This window comes from Musa acuminata, chromosome BXJ3-11, assembly GCF_036884655.1.
Source record: "Musa acuminata AAA Group cultivar baxijiao chromosome BXJ3-11, Cavendish_Baxijiao_AAA, whole genome shotgun sequence".
NCBI lineage: Eukaryota > Viridiplantae > Streptophyta > Magnoliopsida > Zingiberales > Musaceae > Musa > Musa acuminata.
In genome coordinates this window covers 25,186,762-25,214,273 of record NC_088359.1, presented here as the reverse complement: position 1 = coordinate 25,214,273, position 27,512 = coordinate 25,186,762, and the positions used below count along the sequence as shown (strand labels likewise).

At 37.5% G+C, this 27,512-nt stretch overlaps 3 protein-coding genes across 4 annotated transcripts; 2 read left to right on the top strand and 1 right to left on the bottom strand.

Moving 5' to 3' along the window:
• The first annotated feature begins 221 nt into the window (after positions 1-221).
• LOC135586965 (probable magnesium transporter NIPA7) lies at positions 222-3,920 on the top strand. Its single transcript, XM_065174399.1, has 8 exons — positions 222-629; positions 721-777; positions 855-1,104; positions 1,499-1,508; positions 1,693-1,756; positions 2,622-2,713; positions 2,789-2,903; positions 3,545-3,920. Exons 1-8 carry the CDS (start codon positions 464-466, stop codon positions 3,775-3,777), a joined length of 987 nt encoding a protein of 328 aa, XP_065030471.1. The 5' UTR covers positions 222-463; the 3' UTR covers positions 3,778-3,920.
• A 2,185-nt stretch (positions 3,921-6,105) lies between these two features.
• On the top strand, positions 6,106-7,008 carry LOC103973753 (uncharacterized). Its single transcript, XM_009388400.3, has one exon. It carries the CDS (start codon positions 6,357-6,359, stop codon positions 6,891-6,893), a length of 537 nt encoding a protein of 178 aa, XP_009386675.2. The 5' UTR covers positions 6,106-6,356; the 3' UTR covers positions 6,894-7,008.
• Positions 7,009-8,898: 1,890 nt separating this feature from the next.
• LOC103973752 (increased DNA methylation 1) lies at positions 8,899-26,602 on the bottom strand. 2 transcript variants are annotated; one of them, XM_009388399.3, is made up of 9 exons: positions 26,020-26,602; positions 22,119-25,936; positions 19,118-19,238; positions 18,854-18,939; positions 17,255-17,496; positions 16,121-16,207; positions 11,381-11,480; positions 10,693-10,888; positions 8,899-10,553 (listed from the first exon to the last, which is right to left on the bottom strand). In XM_009388399.3, the coding sequence occupies exons 2-9, from the start codon at positions 25,644-25,646 to the stop codon at positions 9,946-9,948; spliced, it is 4,968 nt and encodes a 1,655-aa protein (XP_009386674.2). In that variant the 5' UTR covers positions 25,647-25,936; positions 26,020-26,602; the 3' UTR covers positions 8,899-9,945. The 2 variants fall into 2 exon arrangements, with proteins under 2 accessions (XP_009386674.2, XP_065030062.1); XM_065173990.1 differs by having other exon boundaries at positions 22,119-26,602.
• Positions 26,603-27,512: the final 910 nt, after the last annotated feature.

Below are 27,512 nucleotides of genomic sequence, written 5' to 3'. Positions count from 1 at the left end.
TTCTCATGAGTCTAATCCATGTGGGTGGCTCAATTTTGTATGCCCTGCCTTGTTGTCTTCTAAAATCTCATGTATCCGACTCTTCTTGCAGCGATCTACCCATTGAGGTCAAAGGCAGCTCAATTTTTTTTCTAATGCTTTCATGGTTCTTCTTGGGTCGGATGGAACACATCCCAATTACAAGGCTATGGCTTGTTGAATTGACTATTTTGGTCCTCAAGGCCTGGCTGATTCAACGTTCCATGAGAACCCTTCACTTTCTACTCTTTAATGGCTATGCTTAGGTGGGACGGAGCATATTCCGCCGCCTTCGCTGTTCTCCCTCGCTCTCCCGTTCGATTGCCTAACCTTTTGCGCTTCGCATCTCTCCATCCATTTCTTTTTTGTGCCTTCACATCGAGGACTTCGAAGTCCGAGTGACGCCCGCGGGCTAGTAGATGAGCTGCCTGATGTCGCCCGAACGATGGATCAGGATTCGACCAACGGCGGGCCACCGCCCGCTGCGGGCTCCCTCCACCTCTTCGCCGACAACCTCAATGGCTTCCTCCTCGCCGTCGCCTTCATCGGCGCCGGCTTCATCGTCAAGAAGCAGGGCCTCAGGCGCGCCGGTGCGTCCGGCTCTCGCGCCGGTAAGTAACCCCATTCCCCTTCTCGTCGATATCCTAGCTCCGAGTCGCTGTTGTACTGAAAGGAAAGAGCTTCCTTTTTTTTATACCTAAGGCGTAGGTGGGTACGGATATCTGTTGAAGCCTCTCTGGAGGATCGGAATGGTCACAAGTAAGCCCCTTGTCTGTCGATCCTGTCTCCACTTTCTTGTGTGGTTTTAAGCGTGAAGGAAAGTTGAAATTTTGCAGTGATCTTTGGTGAAATTGCCAACTTTATGGCCTACATATTTGCCCCAGCTGTTCTGGTAACTCCGTTGGGTGCTTTGTGTCTCATTGTGTGGTGGGATGTGCGAAATTTAAAAGCTTGCATTGGTCACAGATTTAAAAGCTTGCATTGTTCTGGTCCGATTGAGGATTGGTACGTGGACCACCCTCTACTAGACGATACTATAACCTGCCCCTGCATCAGGCAATACGGGGTTTCGATTGTAAACGATCAGTAACGGTCCGATTTCGATCATAAACGATCAAGGGTTGAGATTGTCCTATTTCAAATGGTCAAATTGATTATTTGAATCATAGAAAAAAGTTTTTAAACCCTTTTCTCCCCTTTCTTTCAATTCATATCACTCTCTCAATCTCTTCAATTCTCTTAAACTTATTTTCACTCAAATCATTTCTTTGTAGATAATTCAATATTAACGGAAGGATGGTTCAAAACGTATCACAAAATTATTTCTCAAAGCCCAAAAAAGATGTATCACTATTCTTTCCGAATTTAGATTATTTTCATAAAAATTATACAATTTATATTTATTTTCAACTTAAAAATCTTAATATAATTTTTTTTTATTTTTCAGATATTTTTGGAGTTAATTTTTATGTTGTTTTAGCATATCATCGGTACACCGTAGCATACCATTCGTATGTCTAGGTACACACTGCACCAACCATAATTGCAAACCTTGAGTGTACTTGGGCATATGCTCAACAATTGGATCTTTAACGGTAATGGTGTTGTGCTGGTACTGATGTTGTTTTTCTTGATCTTTGCTCTTGTTGTCTCTTATAGTTGTAAGTTATGCAGGTGATGAGTATTAAGGCCATAGGAATTGCAATTAAGCTCATATTGGAGGGAATCAACCATGCTGGTTACTTCCAGACATGGGTATTTGCAATGGTTGCCATCTCCTGCATCATAGTTCAGTTAAATTACTTGAACAAGGTTAGAGCCTGAAGCAATGCTTGTATCAGAGTTCAAAGAATGCACCATTTTTTTTCTTTTAATCCATGATTCCCCTTAGTGATTGCCTATACATATGAAGTTTCAACTCTAAGATATAAGATAAGACCACCATGCTGACTTTTCTTTATGCAAGTCTCCATTTTACTCTTCTTCTGTTTCCCAGATTTCTTTACTTTAATTTTTCAGCATTGATAATATTTAGCTTTCTTGTTAGATTAATTTTTAGAAGGCTGCTTATTTTCCTTGAACTAGAGAGTGCTTTCTAATACAGGAAGGACTTTCTCTATAAATAAGATGGCCATAAGTTTTAGATGGAGGATAAATTGGACAATTGATGATGCTGTATGTAATATTTTGAGAAACAGGCACTAAAGAAAGGCCAGGTTGGAACATTCTGGAACCTGCATTGACCAGTTATTTCAGCTCCTGGTTGGATGAAACTCGGGGCAAGTCAAAAGTCAATTAGTTCTACTTTTGAAATTACAGAATATTACTGTCAAAGATAGCCAAATGACTTCCTGTTTGTTATGGTTTTCATGGTTAGTTTAATTTTTGGAAATGGATTATTTGTTGATTGCACATCAGAGATTCGAAATTTCATATCGTATCAGTGTATCGAGCTTTGTTCGGTATGATACGTTACATCTTACTAAGTGGTACACCTATCTAGTTAAAGATTTCTTTCTTAGCTGATTTGACTCTTCAAAAATTGGTTTAGGATTAACAATGTTACTTATTTGTCTTTTTTGTTGTTCTTTCTCGTTTCCTAGCATTAGATACTTTCAGTACTGCAGTTGTTTCTCCTGTCTACTATGCCATGTTCAGAATTCTTACTATATTCACAGGTGCCATCATGTTCAAGGTACCGAATCTTTATTATGGTCATAATATTTCTACATTTTCTTTGTCTAGTGCTTACTTCTTTGCATGCATGGAGGATTGGTCTGGGCAGAGTGCAAGTGATATTGCATCAGAGATTTGTGGGCTTATTACAGTAATATCTGGGACTACATTGTTGCATTCTACCAGTGAGGCAGATCCACCTACTTCAGGTATATTGAAGTAATCTTGAGATGACAATTGATGGATGAGCACATGGTCTGAAAATTCATGGTATATACCAACCATACTGCTCGGTATGCTTGATTAGGAAGCGATGTACTGATACCACCTTAAACTGACCAAATACCAATGTGAAATATGTTTTGGTATTTGTTTGAGTGTGTACTGACCAATATATTCCACTGGAAAACATGTGAGGTTTCTTATATGAAATATTATATAGAAAAATTCAAGTTGATTATGTGTTTGTTTTTGTATTGGAGTTGAGCATCGCAACAGTGGAGGTAGTGCATCTAGCTTGTTCATCTCTTATTGCTTATCACTTCTAACAGATTTTCACATGCTTTGATTTGTGGACACTGTTCTCGTCGTCTAATATTCACATTTTCTGTATATTGTAACAACTATCTCCTTCACAGCTAGGATTGTAGTATCTGCAACACAACGATTGTTTTATTTCCCTCTGTTGTGATCATTTGCCCTGCATAAATATAAACATTGTGCACATTGGGTCTTCTTGTTATGTAAGTTCATTTAATTATATGTTGATTTTACTAAATGTAACTGTACGATGTATAATATGTTTCTCTTATATCATGATCATATTTAATGTTTTTATGCTACCTTGCAGATTTATATGCACAGCTCTCTCCCAAGATGTTTTGGCACATCCAAGGGAATGGTGAGATGGGAAAGCTCGAGGACAATGATATGTCGTCCGGGGAGTTTGTTGCAGTCCTTCGACAGTCCGAGGATTATGTCACGTTAGTCTATCGGCTCACGCGCCGCATGATGGATCCTGAGTTTTCGCCTAATCATGCGATGCAGGTGTATGTCGGACTCAACTTCATGATCGATGGTTGAAGATGGAGAACCACAAGTTTTGTACTAGGCAGCAGCTTAGGATTGCTGATGGTGGCTTCCATTTCATGTAGTCTGGATGCGGATAAGTTCAGCTATGTATGTTATGCATAAATTTTCATTTAGTTGTTAATAGCTGAGTTATAAATGTTACTTGGTTCATGTATAATCTCAGAAGAATGGTAATAATAGATTCTTGGTGTAATATACTGTACATCTTTCAAGGAATTTCTTAAATTTGATTCATTTTTACAGCCAAATATCTGCACAATTCCGATGAACCCAACGAACTGCCATTTGGAAGTTTCTTTGCAAAACCAGTCGTGGGTTGCACCATTATTTCTTGAGAATATTATCTCTTTTTCTTTGTTTTCTTTCAAACTGAATCTGTGCAAAAGGATAGTGAAGACTCGGCTTTTACTGTGTTTTGCGTGAATATTTGTGATTCCATGCCGCAATCATTTATCCTACCAATTCCTATTTGAAAGATGATAACATCATCTTATTAGCCCACTAAACGTTCCTTTTTGTTTACCATCTTGGGTGCAGGGGTGCAACCGGCGGCCCACCAGCCAGCCGAGCCATTCATAGAGAGAGAGAGAGAGGTGTCAGCAAGATATCCGACGACAAAGCAAGCAGCACGTTTTGTTAGATCAAACATTGCTCAAGCAACATGCCAAGACAATGACGGTGCGTTTGGGACCACAAATTACAATATGTATTGAAGGCCAAAATAAATAAATATATATATATATATATATATAATATTTTTTAAAAATTTATATCTTATCTAAATATTATATTAAAAATATTCAAATGCTATAAGTCAGCAATAGCATTTCGGCAATTGTGACATGTTAATATAATTTTTTAATATTTTTAAAGTATCATATTATATTATCTAAAATTACAATATTATCATAAAAATTGTAACCCTCATTCTTCATCCATTCTTTCAATTTTTGCCATTGCCCCTTTTCTTGCAAGTCTAAAATTTTATTTATATATATTCTAAATATTATTTTATATTTATTTATATGATTATATATTTTATTTACTATATATCTAGGTCATACATAATTTTTATAAGATTACATACTTTCATTTATTTATTTTATTTATTAATTTAAATAAAAGAAGAATATATTTATTTTTGAATAAATATTAAAATATTAGAAGGATAAATTTGTATAATATAATATTCAATATAATTTTATCAAACAATACTTACACCAATCCATATTTAAAATATATTTTTTATATTTTATTTATAAAATATTTAAAGTATTCTACAACTACATATTCACTCAGACCACTTTATTCAAGTGTATATTAAAAATATAAATATATTCCCATGCATAATCTTTATATCTATAATAATTTTTTTCTAGTAAATGTTCCCTGATTTAAATAAAATAAGCTAAATTCGGATAAGATACCGATAATCTTTTTTTATTTTTTAGAATCATATTAAAAATATTTTTTTTAAAAAAAAAGGGAATTGCTGGATGGATTCCCCACTTTCTCAATCGATTCGACACATTAACAACTGGAAAATGGAGAATCGACAAGCACAGGATATCCAACCTGACGCAGTTGACCAGCATCCCTAATCCAGGATTAAACAAAGTCGACGACATGTCCTGGCGGCCTTCAATATCTCAAAGCAGTTCAACAACCATGTCTAGTTTAATTTGGACGTACAAACGGGTGACTTTTCACACTCCTACGTACTTAGTTATTACAATCATCACATCGTTCTTTGATGCAATGACAATCATTACTGATCTCGGTTATCCGTGAAATGGATGCATTACGATCATCTATTTCGTTGATGCATGCAAGTCTATGTCTTCGATTCCAATACCCTTTGCGTCGGTACAAGAGGTGAGGTTAAATTATTTTTGCCACACGTCATCCAAGGGTTGGCTGACAAAGAGTGTCTTTGTGTGGGGACCCCATCAGATAAGTTTCTTCCTTTTGAGATATATCTTTCTTTCTATAAAGTGTATGGTTTCGGTTCATTGTGGTCCGATTTTAAAGCATACTTTGACTTATGGGAGTCTCGAAAAGCTGAACCATCGGATTCATGTGCTACTCCACAGGTTGGAGGAGGCTCGTTGGCTCCACCACTTTGAGCACGGGTGGCTCCCACAACGAATAGTTTGTGGTCCCACGTGGTTCCTGGCTTCGTCAGCCATCCACCGCACTCTCACAGCGACACACTATTCGTTGCCCCATCTAAGACACGACTCGCCCTCCTTGCTCCGATCGATAGAACTTGACCACGAAGCAATGCGTCGTGTAATAAATCGTTCCGTACCAAATTTCTGCATACCCACTCGATGATTGACGCTGCTTTCGAGCGACGGTCGGCTGCTACACCGTCTGATCGGGAAGGGTTTGCTTCATGATTCGTGCAGGCTCTCCGCAACCGAAAGCTCGAAGGGGTGGGTTCATGTTAAAGGCCGATACTCGTGAGGGCACACCGGAACGAACCGCTTCGTGATCTACTACATATATCGTCGTCCAGGCGTACTCGCTCTTTCTGCTCTACTCTTCCTCTCTTATGGTTAGACGAGATGTGGCCACAGCCATCCACCGATGAAGACATGATCGCCGGATCGGAGATCTACGGGCGGCCGCTATACCGACGGAACAAGCCCGTCGGTGCGCCCACCGGAGCATCAGCACGCCACACCTCCCCCTCCGCCGTCCCCTTCTCCTGGGAGCGGCTGCCGGGCATCCCCAAGGCCCAGATCGCCATCGACGCCCGCTCGCCGGACCCCCTCCTCCCCCTCCCTCCCCCTCTCAGATCCGCCACCGCCGGCCCCCGCAAGAAGCGACCCATCGCGGGCCCACGCCCCGCCCCCGACCCCTTCGCCGCCGCGCTCGCCGTGTGCGCCAAGGCCCCGCGGGGCTCCACCATCGGGGAGCTATTAGCGGCGAGCGGGTCGGCCGCCGGTCGTCACCGGAGGGGGTCGGCGTGGTCCATCTCCGACCGGCTCGGGCTCCTCGGCCTCTACGCCTCGTGCAAGGCGACGTGCGCCGTCGCGGACTCATCCGTCTACGTCCCTCGGTCCGCCTCCTATAGGCCCTTGAGCCGGCGGTCAGCCTAACCACCACCACCCCAGGACGGTCCAAAGACGAGCAAGCATGGAATGTATCATACCATGTTCCCAAGAAAACTAATTGCTCTCGTATTGTATTCATCAATAAATATTGTTCTCATCATCCCCGTCACTCTTTTTTTTTGTTTTGACGAATCTAATGCAGTTTTTTTCCTCTCTTTGAGCTTTTTCCTAAAAGCAGCTCAAGACAAGGACACAGCACACATGAGATCAGATCAAGATCACCGAGTCCATGATTGATTATGTGCTGTTCTTTTGTTTGGTAGTCCACTTAGAACCCAATGCTCCTACTCACTAGTCATGATCTGAGGCGTGCTGGAGCAGTAGTTGGTGGTGGTAGTCACACCAATACAGTGTTGAGGTGATGGGTTGGATCATTAGATTATTCTGGGGGAGTTTGGGACACTTGAACAGATGGCACAGTTTGTTTTTGGTCGGTGAGCTTCTTCAGAGTAGAATGTGAAGGAAGCCATTAAGCAACAGTGTTACCTGAGCCACATCCACAAGATCATGATTTCTTTTTTTTGTGCTCTAATGTTGTAACTTGCAAAGATGAACGGGTCTTCTTCTCCCTGCAAATACAGAAAATAGAATGGTAGAGCCATTGCAGAATGAACACACAAGGACAGTTCTAACTTCTTGTTCCTGTGATGAGCATTTGAGCCTTGGAGAGCATGCCATACATGTACGAGATTGGGGGCATTCTTCTTAAGCAGCATGGTGAGGAAGCATGGTCAAGAATCATTATAATATCCTTAAGAGGACTTCAATGCAAAATCAGCATATCTTACAAACAATCTTGCCAAGAATCCATATGTTTTGAACGATCTCATGAACAATTATCCATATCACCATAAGTTGTACGAACAGTTGAGAATAAATAAGAGATTTTTGTTGGATTATTCAAATGTATTTTATATCTTATGAATAATTTTGTTGGATATATAAAGTAATTTCATAGTTTCATAAACAATTGATGAAAGTTTTTTCCTCGATAAATAAATAATTTTATAATTAACTTGTGTGTGCTTAAATTAAAATCTTTTTAAATTTTATTTAAATATTATTAAGTAATAAAAATTAAATAAAATATTTGTCTATTAACACATATATAGTCATTATCATTATATATTCATAATTTAATTACAATTCTATATTAAATATCAATATATTCAGAGTATTTTTTAATTATTCTACCTTTTTTCGTAATTCTAGTTACGAATAATTCGAAAAATAATGGTGAGCATTTATTATCACAATAAACAATATATAAGAACATAATGGGTAAAAATTTTTCAAGCATTTATGCCTATTCGAGCTAATTACATATTAACCCTTATAAATATCTCAATTCTTATATTTTTAAAAATTATATTTGGATCCTATACTTAAGAAAGTAAAACATAACATCCTAATTCTTGTACTTTCAAAAATTATATTTAGATCTTATGTTTATAAAAATAAAATATTTAACCTTATTTCTTCTCACGTCAACTTTACTAACAAAAATACTCACTGTCTTATTTTAATTTATCATTAAACTCGTATGATATTTTCATCGATAAAGTCCATGAGAAGAAACGAAACTAAATATTTTACTTTTATAAATATAAGAACCATAATATAATTTTTAAAATTATAAAACTCGTGATGCTAAGAGATAATTAATTATAAAAAATAATATAATTAACCCTCAAAATGTCTGGTCATTTGAGATCACATTGAAATAAAATAAAACTTATGAGAATTCTACATATTCACTCTCTAAAATCATTATATCAAACAAAACCAAAAAACAGACATTGAAGCCCAATTTATATCACAACTTTTATATTCATTATACCTAACCTTACACGCCAACTGAAAAGGCAACAAGAAATGTTCAATACACACTATTCATAAAGCTGAAATATTCCTGCTGACAATCCTACAACCCCATCTCAACTAAAATCAAAACATAAATCCAATCAATCAACCAATCAGATCATGTATATCTGTATGAATGCACACATTAAATCAACATTATCAAGTGAAAGAAGCATATAAATCTTTTGCTGTATCAGCATTTATGTTCGTCGATCGGATACGCAGCACGCTACATGGTCAGGGCAGATGGTTAATTAGCATGAGCAACCACTACAAAGATTGCAGCCTACAACAGATGTATAATTCAGGCCATTCATCCAACTCTGTAAAGGCCATTTTGAGTACAGATTACAGCTACACAACAGATCGTATGAGACAGAAAAAGAAAATGAACAAAGAAGAAAACTGCACAGTAACGTGGTTTCTCTTTCGGCCAATATAAGTTCTTCATTGCTTAACTGCAAAGACATCAAGAAACTCAATAACGTTTGGTCAGCCTCGGATCCTTATTCCATTGCTGGTTGTGCTTGGTGTCCTCTGGCATAACCCAAAAGAGTTGCCTTATCCAGTTGAGTAGACATTAAAGAGAGCAAGGCCCGTAGCTTCAGGCAATATAAACCCCATAAAAATTCAAAGAAACCATCTTAAGTTGCTGGTAGTGAATGGCAAACCTTGTTCCATATTCATACTGGTCAAATGCATTATAAGTCCTCATGACGACAAACACAGCAAATTTAGCAAAATGTCTGCCTCCAGATTGCTTCTCCAAATGATTCGAAGTATGAGCTATTTTCCGAGCAATGGTAGTCAGCTGAGTAAGACTATGAGCTTCACAGGCTCTTTCCACTTTGGGCATTCATAGCAGTAGCACAAGACAACTCTCATTAATGATAGACTGACAACGTTCCATGCTCTGACAAATCAATCCCCACTTGAACTGAAAAACTCGAGCAGGCTCTTGAAAGTATTATAACATATTTCCACAGAGAATAATGTGAGAGATATAAGTTTCCATGTCGGTTGGAGCATACTTTTTCAACGGGATGCAATCACACAGAACAATCAGGTTTCATCCGTGGATGTGCCAGAGTCATCTACGAAAAACTTGTGACCAGTAAGCTCTTCCAACCTATTCTCATTTAGGTTGAGAATCGCCAATCATGTCCATTGCAACCTACCCATCAAATGAGCTGCATTTTGCTTCCGAAGAATGATTAGTAATATCCTGTTCAATTCCATCGCCTTCAGAAAACAATCTGTTATCTTCTTCCAATATGTTTTTAGCTTCAGCTTCAGAAATCATATCAACCTTCTCAGATTCACCATCGTTGATAGGGACAGATTCTGCAAAATATCGATCATCTGTAGCACAAATAATACGAGAGCCAGAACAAGAATGTAAAGCAGTCGATTTGCTCACAACTGACAGAGAAGTAAATATCTCTTGTTCAGTATGTTCAGCTGAATCAAACTGGCTCTTCTTATCAATATCTAAGTTCGCTATTTTTCTACGGAAGGGTTCAGAAATATTAGCATCATTATCATTAGGCTTGGCTATTGAATTAAGGGTGTCATAGGATGATACTAATAAATCCTTCTGTTGCCAGTCATGTTCTTGTTCCATTTGACAAGTTACATCTGCTGTTGGGAGCAAAGCTTCATCATCTGAATCAGTTCTAGCAGTCCTGTCAGCCTGCACTTCAGTTGTAATATTGGTAACTTCATTAGAACCATCAGGATTTACAGATTGATAGCCTTTTAAGCACACATCGCTTTTTGATCCTGCAATGTCAGGGGATCTGTGTGTCAGACTCCAAGAAAAATTAAGGATGTGGACAAACCCTACTCTAGCTGAAGATAAATTATTAGCACAAGGGCATGAAGAAACCTAACAATAAACTGCATGTATACATGTTTTCACCTGATTCTTCAGTTGTCGGTTCTTCCAATTGCTTGATCAACAATGCTGTTCCAGGAAACAACATCAAGTTGACATGATTTAATTGCCTCCTTTCGACATCCTCGATAGGCTTAAAGCCAAAATGTGATGTCCATGTCTCAACAAGGATCGGTATAGCTGATATAACCAGCATCTTAACTCCAAAAGATTTCAGCATCTACGTCCAAAAAGCCATACAGTAGGTTGCTTTTAGTTTAGAGCAGATAAGAATATTCAAATCACGCACTGAGTAAGTGCATGTCATAGTACAAGGCCACAATGTTTCTTCTAAAATAACATTTTTTAAGACATCATATTGAAATTAAATTTAGGGAATGACCAAAAGCGAAAGAATGTAATGCTCAAGATAGTATATTCTTCATTCTCTTGTCATCCAACTGAAATAATACCAATTAGAAAGTTATCAGTGGCATTGTAAAAGATACACTGAGTTCAAACTTGAATGAGTTCTTTGTCAAAATGAAGTTGTACATTATTCCTTCAAATATTTGTCACTAGACAACGAAGGAATTTTTTTTCAGTTTATTTGAATGGCCTCATTATAATCAGAAAGTAAAAAAAGGAAATATATAGCATGAAGACAACTTAGAAACATCTTTTCAGAAAATTAAGGTTCGACTAAAGCACTTCTATGTGGGACCATGAGTACCTTTTCAATTGCATCAATGAGCCGTCTGCACATTCCTTGTCGACGATACTCGCTGCAAGTTGCGATCAGAGGCATCTCAGCTACTGTAACTCCATGTATTCTAGTAAGACAAAAAAGAACCATCAAGCACATTAGTAGTTATATTCCTGCAGAAACTTTTTGCATTCTTCTCAAAGATGACCATACTAAATGTAGCTAATAATCACAATCTACAAGAAAATGTCTTTAAAGAAGCAAAACTATTAGCTACACTCTGCAAGGAGGAAATGTCTTGAAAGAAGCATAACTGCCTTTAGCATAGGGTGAAAGAAAGTGGTGAATGTTGAAAATGATCTCCACACATAATTAGATATCTCTCCTCCAATTTTCTAATAGATGTTGCCTCCAAAAAACACAACAGTAGGTATCAATAACATATCATTTACTATTCCTAGACATGGGGTTAGCACAATATATCACCTGTGGAAGTCAAACTAATTAAGCAAAAGATCAACACACACTTGCTTAAGTTGCTTCATAGTTTACAAATTTTGGTAGGATAAAACAAGAATATTTAAGGATCAATTGGTCTGACACTAGGAATACAAAAGTATCTTTGGATGATTTCCCGGGAAAAACCCCAAGTTCTGGGTTTTTCCCAGATAACGCCCCTCATTCCAAAATACCCAAAGAGAGCCCTATTTTCTAAAATGATAAAAATCCCTCATTGACAACTAGCAGGTTTAGTTTTCAAGTTTTCCACCAAAATTCAGCTCGACTAAACCATTTAAACCAGTTTGGTATTAAATTGAACCAGTTACAGTGTTTTCGGATAAGTTGCAGTATTTTTGGTTCAACCAAACCAGTTATCATGTTTTCTCATTCCTGAAATAAAAACATTGTAACCCCATTCCAAAAAATATAAATCAATATTAATTAATTTAAATTCTCATAAACATCAATTATTAACCTTATTATAAGTATTAAGTTTCACATAATATTTTATTTGAGAGACAAGCCTTAAAATAAAAATGGCAAGTCCTTATTTTTTTACATAATTTTAAATTTAAGCATATAATTTTTAAAAGATCTTATAATATTTATTTTATTTATAAAAAGAATGATAATATAAAAAGCATTCAAAGGGTTTTTGTCAGTTAACTAAAACATTATTACAATAATAAAAAACACTGTAACTTAGTTTCAATTAATTATATTTTCTTATAACAATAAATATCAACTTTACTATAGGTTTAGAGGTACTATAAAATTATTAATATGAAAATTTGAATGATTTTGAATGAAAATTGTGAAGGTCTCGATATATTTCAAATGATAAAAGTTCTTATTTTTTCCACTTTGTCTTGAATTTTAGGTTTATAAAAACATTATAGTTTTTAATAATAATTTATTATGAAAGAATGATAACAAAAAAAAAAGAGATATTATTCAGTTAGAGTGATTTTTAATGGAATTACATTATTTTTGGTTCAGTAATAAAAACAAAAAACTCTGTTAATAAAAGATACTGTAACTCTAGACAAATTGGAGTTTGGAGTTTGGTTAGAAATCATTTTCAAGGGTATTTTGGTCTTTTTATAAAGAGAAGGAGCTCTCTTTGGAAAACATAGAAACTAGTGGTGTTATCCATGAAAAACTCACCACTGAGGTTTTTCCCGAGAAATCACCCCAAATCTTATGCTGTGTTAGTTTTGCCAAAGGAAATTGTTCAGTGGTTGTTCAATGCCACCCTGTCACGATCAATAAATCAATTAAGATGTTTTGTTCTCCCACTTCTGATGTGGGGACTAACTTAGGGTGTTGCACCACTCTGACCAGATCATGCAGTGTTACACAACCGACTGATTAAATCAAACCAAACCAAGAAATTTGATTCTGTCCAGTTTTGGTGTTAAACAATAGCTGGCCTGGTTTCAGTTTAGCAGACCTGAAATCAAATGGTTTGGTTTAATTCACATGTCAAGCTCTAAGAAAAGTTCAAGTGGTTTACCGGACTGAAATGAAACCTCTACCAGCCTGCCTTCCCACACTCTTCCGAAGAATGCTGGTTTGGTTGGTGGAGCCCTCACGTTCAATCTAAGAGTGAACCTTTTGCATGATGGGTCAGCAAGGAAATGGAGAGATGTGGTAGAAAAATTGGGTTCTGGTAGAGAGTGGGGAGTGAAAACACCAAACGGACCATAGTGAATAAGCCCTTGTGGACATCTAACCCATGCCTAATGTTCACTTAAGCCTCAACTTATTTTCCTCAGCATATAGTTTCATCGCCCAGCTCAACAACGGCAACAAGCTGTAATGTTTCTGTTACTTGGGTAGGCTACATAGATCTCTTCCTATCGTTGAGCTCTATACCAGACAATACCTCTAATAAAACCAAGAACAATCAAATCTCTTCTAATTGTTTCTTGTATAGTCACGTTAGGTCTTTGTGTACCTAATTTTAATTGATTATCTCATCTAACCACGGTTGTTATAGGAAAAGATATTCATAGAATCTTGATGATTGGTATCACAATAGGGCATGGACACGGGCGGGCTACATGGGGAGGAGGGGAGAGAGAGAGAGAGAGAGAGAGAGAGAGAGAGGCATGTGCAATGTGGTGAGTGAATATGGTTATTTGGGTCTTAGAAAAAAATAAAGTTGTTAAATTGAAAAGAGAGAACCGAACTTACCATTTGGTTCACATGGCTTCCTGGGCCTATTTCAAAAGTGGACTAAACTGTCACAAACAGTCCATAGGGAAGGTGTTCGATATAATGTCCATGATGTTTGGTTTGTTCATGACTTAGGCAGCATACAAGGAAGTTGCAATAGGCTTAACAATCTCATTTTGGTTGGGTTTTGAGCCGTTTTTGGCTTGTAAATGTAGCTTGTGTGCGATTATCATGCAGATGTAAAACTATCCAAAAACATAGCCTCTAGCATACAATTTGCAGTGTTTTTTGTGAAAACATCAGCCACTTCCTAGAATTGCATGATTGGCACAGAGCTAGATGGACCGCCAAGTAGTATCTTAGGTTGGTCCATTGCACGGTTTCACAATAATGTCGCATGGGCACTTGTTCATAGAGACGTTTGTGCATGGTGGACTGCTTTGGACTCTTTGTTGCATGGCCGTTCAGAACTTGCGAAGTCAATCCAAGTTTTTACAAATTATTTGCTTGCGGAATCCCAAGTAAAAAACTTCCACTAACCCATTTTATCTTTTTACAAGTCTTTAAGGAACTCTGCAAGGTTAAGAGAAGGTTAACCCTTTATGAACATACACGCAAGAGAGTCGCACGACTTAGAAAAAACCAGCAAAGTTTGCGAATGATGATATCGGAGTAGGACAAGCACACGAAAAATGCTTGGCATACAAACATACAGACCTAACAACGCTGTGAAGAGGATAACCAACACACATGAGTGTTTGAGGGAAATGGGTGTAGAGACGTAACAAAGGAGTTGCTCAGAGGTTCAAGCATTGAAGATTGATATTCAAAGGAATTGCCAATACTTCACACGAGAGGCATCATGAGGACGAACCAGCTAGGAAGAACATACAACACATAAATATTGAGATGGCTAAGTTCAAGCTGCAACTTAATGTTGACAACCTAGCCTGATGGTGCTCAATGCAAGCAGGAGTGCTTGGCAAAAGATGAGACATGCAAGTAAGGATGGATTACTCGACGATCGAAAGAGTTTATGCAAGGCTCACAGAGGCAAGGGAAATTGTCAACTCGAAAAATTCAGTACCTCATGCAATGGATTGTATATGGACGACGGTCTATCTGTGGCCATCCCAAGGCAATTGAAATTTGACGCCTTGGAGTGTAGAAACTTTCTTTTCGGCATGGTGGAATTGGATACATCCGTGAGAAATTAAATTGTGCAAGGGTTTTGTTAGGCCTTGTGGGGTATAGTGGGGGTTGCATCAGTAAAGCATCATGGTCTAACAAATGCATTATTAAGGACAAGGCCTCAAAACTTCAGATTCCACGAGACGATGCTCATTAAAGCTCTAATAAGCATCCATCTAGTTCAATCAGCGCAAGGCATTCAGGGTCGTGTACTGGTTTGCTGGTGGACCAATACATACCTCCCGTTGTTTCTTAACATCCACCTCATCAAGGGCCCATGCATAGACATGATTAAGATAATCATCTTGACAACAGCAAGTCTGTCACACCATAAATGATCCAATAAACATTAAAATTTACATCATTTGTAATTGCTTACCACACACTTCTTTGACCTATATATACCTCTGAATTAAGGATCCCACTGTATTTTCTATTTTTCCAGATATATTAAGCAGCAAAAGAAAGAAAGAACTGAGTCATTACCTAAGACAATAACACTGCAAGTATCACTAGTGGTGTAGAACTAGAAAATACAGCCTCTCCACAGCTCACCTATCTGAGACATGTTCACTGGTAAAATTGGTTGACCATTCATTTTTAAATCAAATCAGAATCCAACTGTTTATTCTCCATATCTAACGATTCTAACTTCTTCAAAACAAGACTACATACATACTCCAATCTCCAAGCACATAAAGAGGTATATGCCAAGTAATTAAAAACTTAATTATGAACATGAAATGTAGGTGTCACCTGTCTATCATGCATAATTGCACGTTCATATGCATGTAATGAATGAAGTTATCCTAGATATCTCAGTTGAATTCAAAATAAAACAACTACTAAAAAAAATAGATATTGAAGAAATTATGTTCTGTCAAGCATGACTACCTGATCGATGCTACAGATATCACTTCATCACTCTTCTCCAAGACCACGGTGTAAAATCCTTGGTAGTTTAAGCGGGTGAAATTAGACCTGCAAGTGAAAGATCTGAGGTCACAAGATTCAAGAGATGAAAATTAATTAAAAGATCTACTGAATGTAACTAAGTCAGCTTTTCATGTAATACTCGGGGAATTAAACAATCAATGGTGGCAGCCAAATAAAAAAAAAAGAAGAAAGCATTGATCATCTTCAAGGAGCTGAAAGAAGCCTATAACAATTGTTGCAGGGAAAAAAACACAATTCATAAGCTTGGTTCTAGTGAATTATATAGGTGTCATGAACATGCACCTGCAGGAGTCTAGAGTTCTGTTGTTATTCAGCAGGAACTAGTACGAGTAGTCAGTCAGCAGCATATATTAAATTACATCAGAGCAACTCCACTAGAAATGAACTCAGTCCGAGTGTTTCAGCATCTCAGATTACCTTGATAGCAAAAGGACCACTAGAATATTATAACCCCACTACAAGTCCCTTGAAAAAGGCATGACTATGGACATTTATATCTTATATTACATATTCACTTTACTAGTCCAACCAAAAAAGGGACGCAAACTGGGTGATTTTGTCAAGTCTGCTCTGGACCAACCATCAGGTTTTAATTAATATTACTGGGAATACCAGGCAGTAAGCCTATGGCCCAATAGCCATATCATCATTTCTTCCTAGCTGACAGCCTTTTTAAAACATTTATTCCCTTTTTTTCCCGCCCATCCATCTCTCCCCCTCTCTCATTGCTCTTCTCTCTAGTTTTCTCGTTGCTATGCTGAATCACTGTCACCACTACACTGCCTCACCATCATGCCTTGCCTCCTCTTCTCTCCCTCTTTGTTTGGTCCATGTCAGATCAGTATGCAACATATCATTTGTTGGTACGTGGATACATACCAGACCCATATTGATACAACCAGCAATTGGTATGGGTCCAGTATTGAGATTTTAAACCTTGATAAAAAATACAAATATTAGAGAAGTAAAGCATGAACTTGCTGCATTAATGTCCATTAAAATTGCAGAAAATGGAACATGAGGCACTTCAACAGGTTACTGAAAATCAAGAAGAAAAGCCAAAAACTTCACCCCCGATTGTATAGAACATGTGGAATCATGTCTATGTGTGTTCTTGGATCCACCATAGGAAGAAAGCATTCCTCCATAATACTCAAGGCAATAGCTAACTTTGTGTTGCATTCTGCCATTAGTGCAATTTTTTGTGTTGAGTTAATTTTTTGATCATCATGATTGCATCTCAAAATAGTCCAGGAAAATCCATCAGCAAGACAGTTCAATATTCCAACATGAGAACGCAGACCTAAGTAGACCTGCTAACACCAGAAAAATAAAATGTGAAAAAGAGAATGAACAAGGAAAAAGAAACAAATAGTAGTATCTAAAGAAAATTAACAGTTACGAATTATTTGTAAGCTCATCAAAAGCAACACTACCACCTGTCTCCTAAAGTAGAATCATTCATGGTTTCAACATACATGCTCAGGGACATTGATCAGCATTAGCACACATGACACCTAAGAACTTGAAAAAACACTCATCTTAGCCTAGTAGCAATAGTACATGTTTTGCATGGATCAAGGCAAGAGCGTAGGACTATGACCAAACACAGCTAATATGATGTCAGGCTTTCTGAAAATTTTAAGTGTTGCTCTTGGAGCATTACCACTTTAGCTAGTTTTAATACTGCTTGAGCAACACCCTGGTTAGTATGACCTATTTGCCTTGTAGAATAATATTAATCCACAAGGAAAGGAAAAGTGAAAAAAAGAGACACAGAATAGGCATGTTTTTGCTATTTGACATGCATTTTCAAAATACATCCCGTCCTGTGACCTATCCAGGAACACTTGTCTTGCTTCTTTGGAGAACTTAAAGAAGGAAACTAACAAGCTTCCTTCAAGATGAATGTTTAATTTTTGTCAGGTGCATGTGCACATTGGCTTCTGTCACTATTTATCATCAATATATAACTGGTAAACTTAATGACATAAAGTGAACATCATCATATGGTAGGTAGTTGGATGTCACCAGAAGTTGACTCATACATATTAACCTCCACAAAAGATATGTATGGAAACTCCCTTAGAAATATGCTAGAATTCAGGAAAAGGTTTTCCAAGCCAAGCATCAATGCCAACTTTAGAAAACAAAGACACATGCAAGTATCATACTATCATGGGATAGGGAAAAATGTTCTTTCACATATGGAAGAATTAATTTTCAAGAAAACAAATACATAAATATTTTCCTTTTCGATTTCATTTACTATACACATGGTCAATTTTATCAATCTAGTTATTAGAAAAAAAATTTAGAATGACCCATTATAGGGAAGATGAACAGATCTTTCTCCAGATGTATCAAAATAAATTCACAATAATCAGTTACCAAAAACAAAGACACATGCAAGTATCATACTATCATGGGATAGGGAAAAATGTTCATTCACATATGGAAGAATTAATTTTCAAGAAAACAAATACATAAATATTTTCCTTTTCGATTTCATTTGCTACACACATGGTCAATTTTATCAATCTAGTTATTAGAAAAAAAAAATTAGAATGACCCATTATAAGGAAGATGAACAGATCTTTCTCCAGATGTATCAAAATAAATTCACAATAATCAGTTACCAAAAATATCTCAACAAGAAGTAAATCATACCTCTTTGCACTTTTTCCCACAAAACCATGTACCGGATTCTACTTCCCCAGAGCCCAGATTTCTTTTCTTTACGCATGTACCATGATCTGGTAATGACATCAAACATATTTAAAATTTATAAATTGAAGGTGTATTATGCATAAAACACTAGATATAAGTCTCGGGTACTCCAACTTAATTTATGGTTTTGTCCTATAACAAGCAATCACATTGCATGATGAAATATAATAGATATGGAATAAGCTAAGGATGGGAAAATTTTACATTTATGTTCACATTGTGAGCATTCAAGCACAGCAAAAGAACTTGATGTGGTTGCATCAACAACATCTCCACAGCTCTTACAAATGCAATTGTGGCAATACCAGCTGCCTTCTGGAAGAACCTGAATGGAAATAGAATGAGGAGACTAAATCAATTTATCATGTTAAATATTTCCCTGAAAAGCCATGTATATAATTAATAAATGAACTCATCCTTAAATTAACCAAGAAATAATCACTTCACAGTAAACGTGTTTTACTTATACATGACATATATGAAGAACTACTGACAGAAACAAGATAATAACAAATCTAATTTAGAAATATGGAACCCATTGATCTGACTGCTATTGTTCCAATAAACCAACTTAAACAATAATCTTCATTGAGAACAAGAAATGCCTTGGTTGACTAGATCCAAAAGAATCCTAAACATGACTGAAAAATACATCTTTTGCATACAAGCATAAACAGCTAAAGGGTGTCTCTGGGACAATGGTAATAAGGAGTCTGCAGAATTTCACCCAAAAGCAAGTAGATATCAAATTATTAACTACTGAACACTAAGATCAAACTTGCTATAAGTAAGATTCAATAGCTAGTACAAGGCCAAATTGAATTTAAATAAGACCATTAATTCTCCATCTTATAAAAGACAGCATGCTCAGATTGTCCCCCTCACAGCAATGTTGAAAGCTCTACTTCCTGAAGAAATTAGGCAAGAGGAAATAGAAGCACTCATTTCGCTGGAAAAGAAATGCAGGAAATATCACAAGACAATGGAGACAAGGCAACAATTTTTATAGCTCTACCCAAAGAGGGTATCCTACAGAACAGGACCTAATGTCCACTAGCTTCTCTCACACTAAAATGGATGCTAAACATACAGTAGCTCAAAAGTGCACTAATATTGACCCAAATACTCGTAACTGTCACAAAAAATAATTGATCATTATGGTATGATATGTAGTTTCTCTCACATTAAAATGGATGCTAAACATACAGTAGCTCAAAAGTGCACTAATATTGACTCAACTACTGTTACAAAAAATGACTGATCATTCTAGTATCCCAATGACAAACTTAAGTGGAATTCAGCATCATTGATCACGAAAACTACATTACTAATGATGCTTGTCTAACATCTATGAAGAACAAAGTTATACATAGAGATACAACAGGATCTTATACACAGACCTGCATGTTCTACAAGATGAAGTCATGTTGTTATATCTCAAGTCCAATGTTGGAAGTGGACTAAGACTAAAATTAACTTATAAGAGTATGATGGGTGTATTATTGTTAACTTTAGCTTAAACATTTTTAACCAGTAGTTTCAGCTCAACAAAGTTAACAGGTCAGTTATCTCATCAAGTCGGGTTGTGACATTTGGTATCAAAGTCAACCTAGTATTGAAGCATGGTGAAGGGCTCGAGTAACAAAGAACTATCAGTAGACGGGGTAAGACGACACGTCACAACGTGAAACCATCACTGGATTATACCTCACATGCACCATGCTGGGATTTTATCTAGGCTATGTCAGGCCTTTACGATGATGCCAAACCCTTTGGTGAGGGAGACTGTAACACTCTGATTAGTCTCACATCGGAAGTTGACTAAGACTATGATTAGCTTATAAAGATATAATGAGTGTACTATTATTAACTTCAGCTTAAGCATTTTGAACCGGTAGTTCAGGCTCAACGAAACAGGTCAATTATCCCATCAAGTTGAGTCAGCCAGATTGTGACACGCCATGCAAGACATATAATTTCCTTAAAAAATACATAAATTGTAATTGCTGGAAAGCAAGAATAAATAGTCTCCATACATCCCCAACCTATCAACAAAATCAAGAAATGTTCCATGAAAGAATATTCTCCAATTACATCTATAAGTTTGGTTGTATATCAATAATGTTTTCCTTCAAAAGGTTACCTTTTCTCTTTGACCAGCAGCTAGTAGTTACTGTGATGCAATTTCTTAAAAGTAGACACAAAAAAGAAACAGAAATACTCTGATGATGATCAAGTCTTTTGATGGAATAATTAAAGGTTAAATTGATGATAGTACCTAATTCAATTAAGATGGATAGATTAAGGTGAGAGGAGATGGGGAAGTTACACATGGATGTTTTCACATGTTAGTAGGCATAAAAAGGAGGATCTTGTTGCAACTTCTTTTCCTTCTCTTTAGATTTATTATCATAAATAATTTATGGATTTTACACAATAGAGAAACATTTTGCAGCAGAACATGTGGTTTCCACTGGTTCTTTTTCTTTCACTAAGTTTCATTTAGCAAGTGCAAATATGCCAAAGAGTAGTACTATATTTAATCTATACTCTGTCAGTGACACACATAACACATGAATTTATTACTGCATGAATAGTTTCCAAAAGCATTTACAAACTTCCATATTGACATTGGGACTAACTAGGGTTAAAAAGGCCTAGATGAGCTATATGTCTTGTTTATATTTAATCTAATAAAAAGATTCATAACCATCAAAGTTTTTCAACTACTGATATGCCCCTCTATTAAATTATATGAGCTTCCATAGTTACATTTCACTTGTTTCAACCATCTCCTATCCATACAGAAAAGAATTGTGTAAATATTATATATATGTGGCATCCAAAATGGTATACTTGGTGGTATAGCATTGGAGACATCCTGCACTCACACATTCATTGTGTGCCCTTATTTTCAAGAAAAATTACTTAAAGCATGACAGTTTATATTTGGAAGTGAAGCTTGATTGCCACCAACTCAGATAAATTATAATGAACATGGTCATAAAAAAATGCAAGCAAAGAAAAAAATAGCAGGATACTTTTTTCTAATTAAAGGCACACAAACATTCTGAAAAAGCAAATGGCCAGATTGACAAAAATAGCAGACTTCTTAAGATCAAGGTATGTGCAAAACTGGAAAAATAATAATATTGCATAACCAAATCTCATGTTCAAAGAAAAGCAAGCAAACAAAATTAACTACCTGAATGGTCAAGCAGGTTTGATGATAAGTAGAGGGACAATTGTCACAACATATTAGCTCACCACCATCTATACAAAGTCCACAAGTATCATCATTTTGATCCACCTCCTCAACTCTCATATCTCTCTTGCGGCCTTTTCTTGCCTTGTAATCAGCAGACCAAGCCTGAAGTTGACATAAGGTGTATGATCTACCCGACTGCAGGAAAAGATTCGAAGATGGTTTTTGGAACTTTGAACCAGAATGAGCCTTGAATGCAGATACAGAGAATATTTCCATGCAGCATTTACACAAAATTCCGTTTCTGGTAATCCACCCATCCTTGACCAAAGCATTGTTTTTTGGATTCCTATACTGTAGAACATCTTTAAGGGATAAAACACCCCTATCAATCAACCAGCACAACACTGATCTTGCTCCCAAATTAATTCCCTTCCCATCTTTGGACAGTCCACCTTTTCCAGGTGTTCGCAATAGCAACTTACAACCTCCTTTTTGACTTTCATGTTTCTTTAATATTTTTGGTCTTGAAACACCTAGCTTGGGGCCTTTTTTGTCATTACAGGAGATGTAATCTTTGTTTTTAATAATAGCAGCAATTAGAAGGTCATCATCATTAATACGGAATCCACGTGGTCTCTTCCACTTTCTTTTCTTACAAGCTTCAGGTACCTTTGGCTTGGAAAGCTTTTTGTTTTCTTCAGTTGGATTATCAGAACATAAAACTTCGGCATTTATGGTCTTGCCACCCGTAGAAGTATTGCCATCATCTGGTGCAACAACTGAATCATCAAAAACAGTACACTTGTGGGCCTTATTTAACAAGGAAGGCAAATTTGGTGGGGGAAGCACTTGGGAACTCAAACCCTTTGCATTGCAACTGTTCCTTTTGAGGAATGGCATGTGTTCTTCATCTATAACAGCAGGTATCGATTTACTTGCTTCTTTATTCACCAAAGACATGGCAAATTTTCCTTTCCTGCCCTTCAGGTGCTGCCTGGGAGCTTTGGATTCTGATTTGACCATCTTTTTCTTAACATTTGAACAATCTTCTACTGTTGCACACGTGTTCTCTTTCATGCACCCTAAAGTTGACTCAAATGCAAGTGTCTGGGAATCTTCCTGATTGCACTGGGTTTCAGTATAATCATTACTTCTGTCATCAAAACGGAAATTTAAAGCCTCCATGGACTTCTCATCGTTTGTGCCATCTACTTTTGATGCTCTAATTTCAGATATCTTCTTGGACTTCTTATGTACCTTTTTACCCGAATCACTTACTTGGTTCACTGAAAAATTCTGATCCTTAGATTCAGAAGCCTTGATGGCCACCTTTTCAGTTATAATATCACTGTGAATGTTAGAGGCAAGAAGCCCATCTTCACAGCCTGGAATCAAATCTGAAGGTTGTGTTGCCAATCTTTCATCAACTACCACTATTATGTTGGCCGTATTCTCATGACTAAGCAGATCTAGCCTATCACAGTGAACAGACTTTGTTAAATGCTTACCATATACTCTCCGTTTCGCAGAAATCACTGTTCTTTGTTGTCTTGCCTCTTTAAAACCTTTTCGGTTTGGTTTGCAATCGCATGGTCCATTACCAACAAGGTGTTCAGCATTAGAACTGGATGGAACATTACTTTCTTGAAGAAATAAGGATTTATCAGTGGAAGCAGATTTGCAAGCATTTGAGTCATCAGTTGGTGATGTTTTTAAAAAAGGAGCAAGGGCATCGGTTGGTAATGTTTCTAAAACAGGTGCAAGGGAATCTTGAGCTAAAAGACCATCGATAGGATTGGAGAATGAATCTTTCACTGCAAAAGAAGTGTCAGCACCATTTACTGCATAGTTTGGACTGGATGAATCCTCACAACTTACGTGATGTGAGCATTTGGTACCATGCAAGCCATTTCCTGAGCATGCAGCCAGACTTTTAACGTTCTTTCCTTGTGTTCCAGCAGAGCATGAAAATTTTCGTTTTTGTTGCTTAGGTCGGCTGCTGTTTTGCAAATCATGGCAATTATGTATTCTCTGCTGGTTTCTGGAAACTTCAGTTACTCCAAACTCATGATCAAGCTGACTAGCTGGCAGAACATTATAATTCAAATAACTTCCTGAATTTGAATCCAGCGTTGCCAGTTTAATGACTCTATCTTTGCTCTCACCTGCCAAGATGGTATTACCATCCTCACTCAGAATGAAAGTAGCACTACTCACAGCCTTGAGAGACTTTCCTTCTCGCAGAACACCAACCTTCCTATTGATGCAGACCACAGCAACAAATGGATCAAGAAGCTGCCATCTTTTCAAAAGAGAAATGGAAATTTTAGTGGACTGAGTATTCTCCTCAACGTAGAACAGCGTGTCTGTCAAATCACTCCAAAATCTATCGATATTTGTCCACTCCCTCCCATTATCTTCCAGTTCAGAGTCCATTGCACTGGAATAGAGTCTCCGACCACAAGCCTTCCAAGCTTGAGATAGTGATGTAACAACAAGTTTTTCTTTAGGTGCTATATAGTAGGAAGCCAATTTGGTTCTGTCACTTCTCACACGAGGCTCAATTTTCCAGCCTGCATCAGTAAGAAGGCGATTTGTATGCAAACGAAGACGTTCAGGAAGTTCTCTAATCAATGCCCTCTTGGATGCAACATCAGTTGAGCCGGAGTTCAGAATGCTGGACTCTTCTACAATATGTTTCATGTGTATGGGCACCCCTGGTGTCTCTGCAGGAGCAGCTGCTGCATTTACTACCAGAAGCCCAGAAGCAAAGCTCTCTTGAGAAACAGGTGAAGTAACAGATTTAGCTTCAATAATTATCTTATCGTCTCTTATATCCTGGCTTTTGCATTCAATATCCAAAGCATTACCATCATCCATATCATCACTACCATCAATTTCTTTATTTGTTTTGGAGAGATAGCAACTAGATAAGATATCATGAGAACAAGTTTCTATTACAAGACATGGTGATTGTTGTTGACGCTGCATTAGCATGCTTGAAGAATTTTGTAACCGATCCAGGTCAAGCAGATCATCACCGGTGACTGACAGACTGTAGCTTTGCATAACGCTCTTATGATTTTGTTGCTCGATAGATGATACTTTCATGCACTTGATGTCAGCATCATAAGGATCTGCAACACCACAACAGGAAGAGATATCCGCAAAGCATCTGGAACCGCTAACCTGTCTCGCATAAACACAAGCAGGCTGGGAAGCTTCGCCAGATGAATCTTTGGTGGAAAAAGAACTAGTCAGAACTGAGCTCTCACAATTCGAAGATTCAACCAATTTTGATTGGCTGCCTTCATCTTTTTGGAGATCCATGGTGTTCAAAGCAATGTTATGATTACTTGCTGTGTCAACACTAGTTACACTAAAAACCTCCATAAATATGTGATGTTCTTGTTTTGAGCCATCAAACCCATCTCTGTCCATCCTATCCATTCCTTGACCAAACAACATTCTCATCATCTTGTCTTCCTTAAATCTCTGCTCATCTGTCAATTTTTGCTCTGACATCTTCCTGGAAGCTGCTTTTGCCGGACAGAGTATCTCAGCACGTAAAGGAAAACCAATAGTAATGCAATATTGTTGACTAGACTTTCAAATATCTGGAATGAAACCTCCGTTTTATTCCATACTACTCGTTGCAGAAACAAGTAGCAGAGGAGAAAGAGGCTTCGATAGGATAACAAAACGCCTCAAACTCCAAACTTGACAAGTTAATGAAAAGCCCCAATTAGAACAGAGAAAAGGTCAGATTTCCTTCCCACTGACACAGGCAGGAAACAAATTCCACCCCAGACTTCCTGGAAGAAACCCACAAATGTTAAAAAGGAAAATGCCCAGCAAACAAAAAGATGGATCGAGATATTTCGAACCTTCACCCGACCTTTGCCCTGCTAGGGAAAACTCTGGGCTCCGAAATCCTAAATCCTAGCAAATCCATACTCAGAGAGCATAAAACGACTCAAAAGTGGAATTTTGTCTCCCGGAAAGAGAACTACAAACCTGCGACAAGCATCCCCGCAAAATTCCCAAGAAACTTCCACCAAAGAAGCCACCAAACAAAATAGAAAAAATCACCACTCCAGCCACTTCCACGCCCAAGATCCCATTTTTTGATGGCCTTACGCCCCAATCTTCTTCCCTATGTGCCTCAAAGCCTAGCAAGCACCAAATCCACGGCGGAGAACAGAAAAATCCAAATTTTCGGTTGAAGAAACCCCACAAATCAAGAAATGCACCCAAGGAACGGAAGAGGGGCCAAAGAACTCATCTTCTGCGGAGAATAGGGCAAGAGATTCGGTTTCTCCTGTGCCCGCTTACGGCCGCTCTTCTCCTTCGGGTTCCTCGGCTTCGCAAAGGGGCACCACGCCCTCTCCAGATGCTATTAAACAGGAGATCGGCTTGGTGTTCGGCTCTCTCTCTCTCTCTCCCCTCGCCCCCCCGCCCCACCTCTCGGCTTCGTTGGTCTCTGGGCAAAGCGAGTGGGAAAAGCGAGCGCCTTTGTCCCTTTTCTAACCCCACCTCCTCGCACCCAACTCGCTTGTAAGAATGGGAACCGAGCCCGTGGCTGCTGTAGCAATAGAACGCCACAAGGCCCAGTTCCATTTAACTATCTTTTTAAGGAAGAAGAACATGGCAAGATCGCACTGTAGCCGTAATTTAGCTTAAAAGAACACCAATCATGTCCTTGGAGACGGGATGAGATGGGGTCAATGGTGGTCATGTCATCTTTCCTTTCCGCTTCTCATGATGTTACATTAGTTCAGCCACATTTTGACTTTTAGATTTCCGACTATTAACGATCTTAATTGTTATCTTGCTCATCATCAGACTGCATGAAGCATGAGATCGTCATTTGTGATGGATGGGGTATTGTTATTGTCGCATTTCTGTATTTTGAGTCATCAAAAAACCTATTTTACATATTTATTATCTTAGAAATTTGAAAATAAAGAATATATGTCCTTAATTACCTAATTTGAACTAAAAAGGATATATAAATATATCTAAAATATTCTTAATTTTAGAATTTTAGTTACAAATATATATATATATATATATATAGAAATCTCTAATTTTGCAGGAATATACTATATATTACATTTAATTTGGCCACGTTGGCAGTGATGGAATTGGGGACTGATGGCAATATTTCATTCTTTTTGTGTCACGACAATATCATCAGAGATAGATTACCCCAATGGAGAAAATGTTTCGTCAGCCAATCCAAAATTAGATAAATTTACGGCATTTAAATATTAAGCATTTGTCTTCGTGACTGCAAATTTATGTGTCACAAACACCCATTCACTGCTTCAACATATGTTCAAAATTATTCAGATTTTGAGCATCCATGGAAGTCTAGAAAAGCAGTGA